This window comes from Amaranthus tricolor, chromosome 17 (assembly GCF_026212465.1).
Source record: "Amaranthus tricolor cultivar Red isolate AtriRed21 chromosome 17, ASM2621246v1, whole genome shotgun sequence".
Classification (NCBI taxonomy): domain Eukaryota; kingdom Viridiplantae; phylum Streptophyta; class Magnoliopsida; order Caryophyllales; family Amaranthaceae; genus Amaranthus; species Amaranthus tricolor.
This window is the reverse complement of record NC_080063.1, coordinates 5,988,911-5,999,265: the sequence shown is the minus strand read 5'-3', so window position 1 is coordinate 5,999,265 and position 10,355 is coordinate 5,988,911. Positions and strand designations below refer to the sequence as shown.

Genomic DNA, 10,355 nt, shown 5'->3' with positions numbered 1-10,355 from the left:
AAGAACTTTGATAATCTTTCATACCATTGTCTAGTAGCTTGTTTTAACCCATAAAGAGCTTTATCAAGCTTATAGACATGATCAAGAAAAGAAGAATTTTCAAAGCCAGGGGGTTGTTCCACAGAGACTTCTTGATCAAGAAAACCATTCAAGAAAGCACATTTCACATCCATTTGATATAATTTAAAATTCATAAAAGCGGCAAAAGAAGTTAAAATTCTGATAGCCTCTAACCTCGCTACCGGAGCAAATGTCTCGGTATAATCAATCCCTTCTTGTTGATTGTACCCTTTAACCAAAAGTCTTGCCTTGTTTCTTACAATGATTCCATGCTCATCCAATTTGTTCCGAAATATCCATTTTAGTCCAATCACCTTTTTGTGTTTTGGTTTGGGTTCTAAATGCCATACTTTATTTCTTTCAAATTCATTCAGTTCATCTTGCATGGCTACAATCCATTAGGAATCTTTTAGACCTTCTTCGTGATTTTTGGGTTCAAGTGTTAAGAGGAACGCAAAGTGTGCACAGAAATTTCTCATTTAGGATCTGGTTTGTGTTCCCTTATTCAAATCACTGATTATCAAATCAAGAGGATGACATTTTTTATATCTCCAAGGTTTGGGCACAAATTCTCTTGTGGGAACTATTGTAGGCTCATGGTCATTAACTTGATTGTTATTCTACTCATTTTCAGCTGGATCAATTTGCTCATTTCTGGGAACAGCTTGCTAGTCCTCATTCACTAGCGGTTCTGTATTGTCTGGTACTTTAATTTGTTCTTGAATCAGTTGTTCTCCTACTGTTCTTTGATCTTTCTCTTTAATTACATTTTCATCATCTTTCAAATTCGCAAGACCTATTTTAAAATCATTTGTATGATGTTCACTTGTCATAAAGTTAGTTTCATCAAAAATAATGTGAACGGATTCTTCTACGCACATAGTTCTCTTGTTGTAGACTCTATAAGCTTTACTATGAGATGAATAGCGAAGAAATATTGCTTCATCACTTCTTTCATCAAACTTTCCTATGTTTCTTTTTCCATTAACATGAACAAAGCATTTACATCCAAACATGTGAAAATAAGAAATATTCGATTTTACACCTTTAAACGATTCATAGGGTGTCTTAGAAGTAATAGGTCTTATTAGTACACAATTTAAAATATAGCATGTAGTATTGACAGCTTCGGCCCAAAAATTCCTTGAAAGACCACTACCAATTAACATGGTTCTAGCCATTTCCTCTAATGTTCAATTTTTTCTTTTTACTACACCATTTTGTTGTGGGGTTCTTGGTGCAGAAAAGTTATGAGTTATTCAATTTTCATTACAATAATTCATAAAGCCTGAATTCTCAAATTCTTTACCATGATCTGACCTTATGTGAATAAGTTGATTATTACTAGATTTTTGTATTTTATTAGCAAAGGAAACAAACTCATTAAAAGTTTCATCTTTAGTTGCTAAAAATAAAGTCTATGTAAATCTACTATAATCATCAACAATAATAAATACATATCGTTTGCACTACGGCTTTGGATTCTCATAGGTCCACAAAGATCCATATGGATTAGTTCAAGCGGTTTAGAAGTGGTCACCACATTCTTTGGTTTAAAGGACGACCTTACTTGTTTTTCTTTGGCACAAGGATCACAAATTTCATCCTTTAGGAATTTTATGGATGGCAATCCTCTTACTAGGTCTTTTGATCTTAAAGAATTAATCAAAGTAAAGCTAGCATGAACTAGACGTTTATGCCAAAGAAGAGGGTCATCTTCTATGACACTGAGACAAGTTAGACTCGATTTGGGAACAGTGTTGATGTCCACAACATAAGTGTTCTCTTTTCGGATCCTTTTCAAAATAGTGTCTCATGTGTCACTTCTAGAAATAATACATCTTTCAGAAGTGAAGTGTACAGAGTTATCTTTGTCACAGAACTGAGAAATACTTAGTAAGTTATGTTTCAAATTCTCGACCAAAAATACATTATGAATTGCATGGGAACTTGACCTTCCTACTTTTCCTTTGGCGATGTTCTCAGCTTTCATGTTGTCACCGAAAGTCACAGTTCCCCCATCATAGGTTTCCAGTGAGAGAAATTTTGATTTATCACCTATCATGTGCTTGTAACACCCACTGTCGAGATACCATGAGTTGTTCCCTCTCACTAGAACCTGCATGAAATATTAGTTGTTAGAATTAGGAACCCAGTCTTTCTTGGGTTTCTTGTCGATTTGACATGAATCAACTTTCTTAATCCAAATACGATCGTCATAGTCTCTATCGGAGACAGTATGCTGTTCCCTTTTGATACACTGGATTTTTAGATGTCCAGTTTTTCCGCAAAAGGAACAGACTTTGTCACTCGGGAGATCGACATAGACCTTTTTTCTTTTTATTATTCTTAAAGTAATCTAGGCCTTCTGAATTTTTACTTTTAGCATTTAGAATCCATTTGGGAATATTTTTTATTTTTCCTTTTTTTCTTGAATTCAATTCAATTTCTAATTTATCATTGTCGGTTTGGTTGGATTCTAAATTGATTTTCAAATTTTGAAAATCAGTACACAAATCTTTAATAGATGCGTCATTTAATTCCTTATTCAAGCCTAGTAATTTATATTGTATCAATTCAACATTAAGAATAATACTTTCTTTTTTCACTCTTTCCATTGTTTCCTCTAGAATTATATTTTCATCCAACAAACTGAAAAATATGTTTTGGACATCGAATCTAAAGGTATTTATATAGGAAATATGGTCTTTACTTATCTTAAGGTCTTTTTCAAATTGAAGACATTTATCATTACATTTTTAAAATTTATCTTATGTCTCCATAAGCAACTCCATTAATTTATATCTATTTAATTTAAACGCATGGTTAGAAAATGAATTAGAAGACTTTACCTGTTTTCCTTTGGACTTCTCATTCTTGCTTTCGTGTGAGGCCATGGGACATAAGTTAGTTGTTTCTTCTTCTTGGGGGTTTTCAGTCTCAGCATCACTCTCGGATTCTCCCCATGCAGCTATCATGGCTTTGCGAAAGTTGGTTTTGTTGAGATTTCCTTTGCTTTGTAGTCTTCTTGTATCCCTTTCCTTTCTCTTGCCTTTTTCATTTTTTTCATATAGGGCAATCTTTGATGATGTGATCAGTACTTCCACATTTGTGGCATTCAAGGTTGGATTTTGTATTGGTAGTTCTTCTTTCTTTGTTATTTCTTTAATTGGTGTACCTATTGTTCCTGAAGAACTTCTTGAATTTTTGTACCAGTATGGCAGCCTCCTCCTCTTCACATTCTGATTCTTCTTGATCTGCTGCTGTCAGAGCCAATCCCTTGTTTCGGGAACTGTCTGTTGTTCCCAGATGTAATTCGTGTGTCATTAGGGCAGATGTAATTCGTGTGTCATTAGGGAACCAGCCAAATCTTCCAGATTGAATTTGGTAAAATCTTTAGATTCTTGGATGGCAGTAACCTTGGCTCTCCAGCGTTCATCTTGAGAGAGACTCCTTAGAATTTTTCTTACTTGTTCATCGGTGGGAATAAGTCTTCTAAGAGAGAGAAGTTCATTTGTGACGTTAGTGAACCTTGTAAACATCTCTTGGATGCTTTCTCTTGGTTTCATAATGAACCGTTCATACTTAGACATCAACAAGTCTATCTTAGAACATTTCACTTCACTTGTTCCCTCATGGGTAACTTTCAGCAGGTCCCAAATCTGTTTGGCAGATTTGCAACCCATTATGCGGTTATGCTCGTTTGGTCCAAGACCACAGTGAAGTAACTTGATGACAAGAGCATTTATCTCCATTTTCTGAAAATCTTCCTTTTCATATTCGATTATTGGTTTGGGAATTTCGTAATTGGAGTTTGTAGTTATTACCTCAAAGTCTCCAATTTTGATAACTCTCTAAACTTGATAATTTTTGGCTTTGATGAAGATCTCCATCCTATTCTTCCAATATGTATAGAATTTTCCATCAAACATGGGTGGCCTTTGAGTAGAGTACCCTTCTTCCATTCGTTCATTCATTATCGACATCTCTAAAAATACCAGGATATTGCTCTCAGGGTTTCTTGATCAAATGGGGAACAAGGCTCTGATAGCAATTGTAGACTGTGTTAGAGATGGGAACGACAATAAGAAGGGGAGTGAATTGTTGTTTTATTACGTTTAAGTATTTTAGCCCTGTTTTTGCGTAATTAGATAAAAGAAATAAAACTTAAACTTAGAGCGAAATAATGAAGATACAACACAATTTTACGTGGAAACCTTCTAGGCCTAAATAGAAAGAAAAACCACGACCCCTCGGGATTTCAAAACTCTCCACTATGTTTTAGGAAATTCGTTACAATTACATAAAACAACTTACTTCACTCGAAACTTCTCTTAGCTTTACTCAAACTTATTCTCTTCCCTAGCTTCACTAGAAGCTTTCTAATTATCCCCTAGACTCACCTAAGTCTAGTTACAACAATTCACTCAAAAACCCTTTCACAGGGATAAATTATATAAAGATAAAATCAAAGAGTTGCACAAGAAAATATTATAAGTTAATTGGCAATTTTTGAACAAAATATTTCTTGTTAATTTTCCTAAAAATAACGTATGATTTTAATGGCTCATACAGAATACTTTTTCGAGGAACAATCAAGTCCTCTATTTATAGATTTTAATTTAGCTAAAAATAGAAAACAACTACCCATTATTCCCTTATCCCTAATAAAATGGATCTTAAAACACAAGGTCAAACACACTGTTATTTCCTTGTATCTCTTCAATAATAAGGGAGAAATAAGTGGAAGCTTGGTCCAAAAGCTACGGTTCCCTATTTCTAATAACAGGTAGGTTAGTTACACGGTTCCCTTTTACTAATAATAGTTACGGTTCTCTTTACTAATATTAGCTACTGTTCCCTTTACTAATTTTAGCTAAGGATCTCTTTACTAATATCAACTACGGTTCTCTTCACTAATTTTAGGCACGGTTCTCTTTTACTAATATCAGCCAAATTAGTTACTCACTAAATATAGGTCCAAAATAAAATCCTTTTAAAAAGGATTTAGAAAATCACACGTTAGGTGGTTATAAAATATTTTTCCAATTAACTTAACAATTAAATAATGCAACAAATTAATTTTAACTAATACATCAACTAAAAATTCAGAAAATATAATAATCAGAATTTCCAGCAGACATATCTTCTCTAAACTTCAGTCCAGGAACACTAAACTGTTTCCAATTTTCAGTAGCGTTAGATCATCAAACTTGGGAATTGTAGACCTCCTGTCTACTTTTGACATCCTAAGTGATATACCTTTTCTAACTTCTTTTGGATTCTTTTGACGAGTACATGTTCATAGACCAAGTCATAGGTACTATCAATGATCTTAATCACGATCGGATATTGACCTGCAAACAATCTCTAAAAATACATTTGTTTATATAAAATGTAGTCATTATCAAAACCTAAGAGAGCCAACACGTAGACAGTTTAGTATTCATTAGGAATACTAGATTCAAGTCCATATTCTCCCTCCTTTTGTATTCATCATCCTTGTTTGTCATTTTTATTAACTTTTATATTTTTCTTATGTGTTGTAATTCTGTATTATTTATTTTTCATTTTTATATTAATCATCTTTGATTGACATGATTTTAATGTTTTATAGGTATATTTAAAGTAAAAAAAGAGTTGAATTGATGGTCCAATCAGTTGAACCACCTACAAAATCACCAAAGAATTGTCTAGAACCGAAACCTGAACCGAAATGGAAACTCTATGGTCTGAATCAAGTTTCACTTTTGTAGATTCGAAATCGAATGGAACTTGTCCAACCAGGACTATGACCATCACTACCACTGTCTTTGACTACTCTTTAATCGCCTCTTCCTTTAACCTCACTTTTGGCAGCTTGTGGACAAAACAAATTTTTAAAGGGAAATTCCAAAGGGTAGCATCGAACTTTCATGAAACGCTATTGGTAACACTTTTGTAAGATTTTTCCAGATGGTAGCATCCAATTTACGCTTAATCTAACTGTCGTAGCATTTTTCGTTAAATTCTTGTCAAATTCCGTTTTATTCACCATTTTGACATTTCTACCCTTATTAAGTGTTAATTATTGTCTTTATAATTTGCCCTAAACCAATTTTATGCTCTCAAATGTATAATTCACCATTTTGACGTTTAATTTACCATTTAATTCATCAACGCTCTCAGGCCAAATTATAAAGACAACAACCAACACATAATAAGGGTATGAACGTCAAAATGGTGAATTAAACGTAAATTTACAAGAATTTAACGGAAAATGCTACGACAGTTAGATAAAGCATAAACTGGATGCTACCATGTGGAAAAATCTTACAAAAGTGCTATCACTGACGTTTCATAAAAGTTTGATGCTACCATGTGGAATTTTCCATTTTTAAAAGTCAAAAATTCCTAATCAATCAACGTGATTAGTAAATCACCACAAAAAGACAAAACAAATACGAATAAAGTAAACAAAACAAAAAAAGATAAATTAAAATCATAAATGCCCCCTATCAAATTCTTCCATATAAGGATAAATTTGCCAATATTACAAATCAACGTTTTTATTTAGACTAGCTCTCTAGAAAGAAGCTTGGGATTGGCAGCAGAGACCAGGCCATTCTATGGTTTCCTTGGTCAAGCGTCATAGTTCATTTCCATGCAGGGATTCCAAAATTGCAAATTAAACTTCTTCTACAGATCAATCATTATATTATTATATACAACCAATAATATATACTCGGACTTCAGCAGTTGTGTAGCCAATATAAGACATGGTAATTCAAAAACAATCAGGCTCGAAACAATTTATAAAAAATAAAGCATCAAGCGTATGAAAGAGTCGCTTAGACATATACTTGAAATGAAATGAAGAGTCCGAGTATAGCTGGTGTTGGTTTTTATGCTATTGTAGACCTCACTTGATAAAAAATGAGCTGAATTTTCAAATTAAAGCAGGCCGATTAAGAAGGGCTACCTTTGTTTGCCATTAATCCAAAGCATAGCAATGGAAGGAACCTATAAATCAAAGGAACCAAAGCAGAATGCAGCAGCGCATATGAATTACTCCCTTTGTCCCCGTGCATTTGCAACACTACAAATTAAAAACACATATCGATTTATGTTAAGTAGCAAATTCAAGAGAACATACAGAGCGATTTATATGCAGTGTATAATGCTTTGTATTGTATTGTATTATAACAATCGCTAGGTTCTCCATTCCAATAAGGTAGCCAAGAAAGAATTCAATACAACTGTAACATGAAACATAAAAGTAGGAGTACTTGAAAGATAACACGAAAGCTCATTTATTCATCTTCGTCTTTGCTGCTTCTACATTAACGAAGAGGCAAATGCACCATTGCAGTAATTGAAGCCGTACCAAATATTCTTTGGTATCCATGCATTGTAATTGAATGTTACAGTCCTTATATACCGGCTGGAAATACGAACATTCTTCACATTCCATTCATCATTTCCTCGCCTGTACAGGTAGACATAGCATACATCGTATGTACATGGACCATTTATGTCAAATGTATCCGTGGAGCACGCTTCAAAAGCGCGAGAAGATGGATTATCAATCCTTGGTACATACACCTACAATCAACAGAATGTACCAGTCGCTATTAGTAACATAAACACAATCTATGAAATCCCAATCCCTATTTTAACCTATCTTGTAACCATAGGTTGTTAAAATCGCATTTAGATCTTAGTATCGTACCATTTCAATCGTTACTAAAATCATAATCGGTTAGAATCGTATATAATCGTAGAATCATAACTATAGAATCGTATGATTTTACTAATTCTACACAATTATAAAAATACTCCACAAAAATGCAAAATTTTGAATTTTTTGTATTTTAATAACTAAATTGAGACTCTTGACCATAATATGGTGGTAGTTAGGACTCTTAGCTTTTTAATGAAATTATTGCTACTTTAGAACTGTATTTTAAAATCTAGATTACTAGTTAAGGCTTGGTTTCATTGGTGTTAATTATTTATCGAATTAGTTTTCTTAATGGATAATTTATGTCTTATTGATTTTGAAAATTTGAGTTTTTTCATTTGTGGTTGTTAAATTATTAGAGTTTCAAAAGTGTTACAAAATCATATATATGACTCTGATAAACCTATTATATGATCTAGATCAATGTACTAGGTTTGCTTAATTTTACCAACATCATTATTACTATAATTACTTGGTGTGTTTATTTCACAAAAATATTGATTATAAGATTAGTGTATATTTATTATGTTTGTCAATTCATAAATAAAAGACAAAAAATACAACAAAGAAGAGGTGAATAAGTATGATTTGAATAATAACAAAGTTTTTAAAATATTAAATGAATGTTAAGTGTTTTTTTACAATAAAAATAACTAAACAATATACATAAGCAATTAATCTTATTTTTGCAAAATTGTAGATTCTTTTAATTCTAAGATACAATTATGAGCGTTGCTTCCGATTTAACTTAAAATCACAATTTTGACAACCTTGTCTATAATCCCACCGTCTAATTGTTAGTCGGTATTACACAGTAGAAATGCTAATGGATAGTTAATATAATTTTGATAAGAATATCTTTTGATAATTTTAATGATCATGATTGTTTTTCTTTAACAACCTTATTTTCTTCTAGAAATTTCATTCGAATACATTATCATTGAAAAATGTGATATTAGATAAAAATGGATAATTATAAGAAAAAAAAAACAAAAAACTTTTATGATCAAAGTCTCACTGTTATGGAAATAACATAATACAAATCATAAAATTTTACACTAAATTATTCTCATTACTACCATTTACTAACAATAACCAAACAAGTCGTAAGGTACTATTGTTTCGTCACCTATCAATTAACAAAGGCAAATTCGTCGAAATTAATATAATATTTCACAAATGCACTATAAAAAATTCTACCTTTAAATTACTTTTTAATAATCCAACCTTTGTTGTGTATTTGCTCCCGGCATACCCATAACCTTTTTTTAACCAAGTTTATCTATTAAAACAAGTTAATACATACCCAAATATTGAATTGTTAGAAAATAATCCAATCGTAAGATTTTCTCACGGCATATGAGTGAGAAGTTCATTATTTTCGACAAATTTTTCATTAACAAACCCAATTTGTTGAACTTTGGCAAGAATGTTCTACGTTTCACAAAACCAAAATCAGCAACATACCATGAAGCAAATTTTGACTTTATTTCATGGATTTTGTCACCCCCTCTACTTATAGCTTAATCAGTAATCACTAATTACACAACCAAAAATCTTAACATCAGTTCTGCAACATTCATATACCCATTCAGGCTCAGCAAAATCTGATTTCTTTTCTATTTGCAATTTTAACAATTTCTACCAGTGATTGAATTCAAAAAATACCATAAAAATTGCAAATATTTCACATCAACAATTAATGTGAAGATACCTGATTTCCATAAGCATCCCCAAAAGAAAGACTAATTTGATCTCTGGTGTATTTGACTGAAGAGCAACTTGTACTTATTTGAACTTTAAAATTGCAGGTCGAAGCAGAAGTCTAACAACAATTACCAAGTCACAATAACATAAATTAGTCAATCAATGAACCCAAAAAAACAAAATCTCAAAAAGCTCAGAACTTTTATCTATTATTTAATTTAATTAAACATAATTATAGATATGATATTACCAGATTAGGCTTGATCCTTAGAGATAGAAGAGGCAGTGTAGGTTGACCAGAAGGAAGAGATTCAGATGAAGCTTGGAAGACAATTATTGAAAAAAGGGCTAAGAAAATGTGGGATGAAAAAAGTTTGACCATTGTTTTTGGGTTTAGTGGGAAAATCTATCTAGAAATTTAGGAGAGTAATGGTTAAGAAAAAGATGGAGTTCTTATTAAAATGTGTCAATGCCAGAAAGGTGGTACAGGTCTTGGTATTAATTTACAGAGATCATTCATTATTGTTGTTTGTTGATTCTTTGCACCACGTTTTTCAGCATCAGCTTAATCAATTACAATTATTTGTAAATTGATTTGATGGATAGTGTTCACAAAATACAATTAATGGGTACTCAAAGTGTACCAAGTCAAAATGTACCACCAAATATTTCTATTACGAAAATTTATCTATTTCTACCTGTGATTTGTGAGATTATACCTTCCTTAATAATCTCTTTGTTTCTATCATTTTACACTCAGTAAAATAGTGAAATAATGGAACAAAAAAAGTTGCGTTGCAAAATTATATATAAAAAAAGAAATAAATAGAAATGAGTGGTTAAGATGGAAATGATGTTCTATTGT

At 32.0% G+C, this 10,355-nt stretch overlaps 1 protein-coding gene across 1 annotated transcript; it reads right to left on the bottom strand.

Moving 5' to 3' along the window:
- Window positions 1-6,538: 6,538 nt before the first annotated feature.
- LOC130804546 (embryo-specific protein ATS3A-like) lies at window positions 6,539-10,078 on the bottom strand. Its single transcript, XM_057669016.1, has 3 exons — window positions 9,741-10,078; window positions 9,498-9,608; window positions 6,539-7,644 (listed from the first exon to the last, which is right to left on the bottom strand). Exons 1-3 carry the CDS (start codon window positions 9,870-9,872, stop codon window positions 7,378-7,380), a joined length of 510 nt encoding a protein of 169 aa, XP_057524999.1. The 5' UTR covers window positions 9,873-10,078; the 3' UTR covers window positions 6,539-7,377.
- Window positions 10,079-10,355: the final 277 nt, after the last annotated feature.

Coding starts and splice junctions, on each gene's coding strand:
- LOC130804546 (XM_057669016.1), bottom strand. CDS start 9,872: ATGGTCAAACTTTTTTCATCCCACATTTTCTTAGCCCTTTTTTCAATA. Junction 9,609..9,740: donor TAAGGATCAAGCCTAATCTG/GTAATATCATAT, acceptor AATTGTTGTTAG/ACTTCTGCTTCGACCTGCAA. Junction 7,645..9,497: donor GGGATGCTTATGGAAATCAG/GTATCTTCACAT, acceptor TGTTGATTGTAG/GTGTATGTACCAAGGATTGA.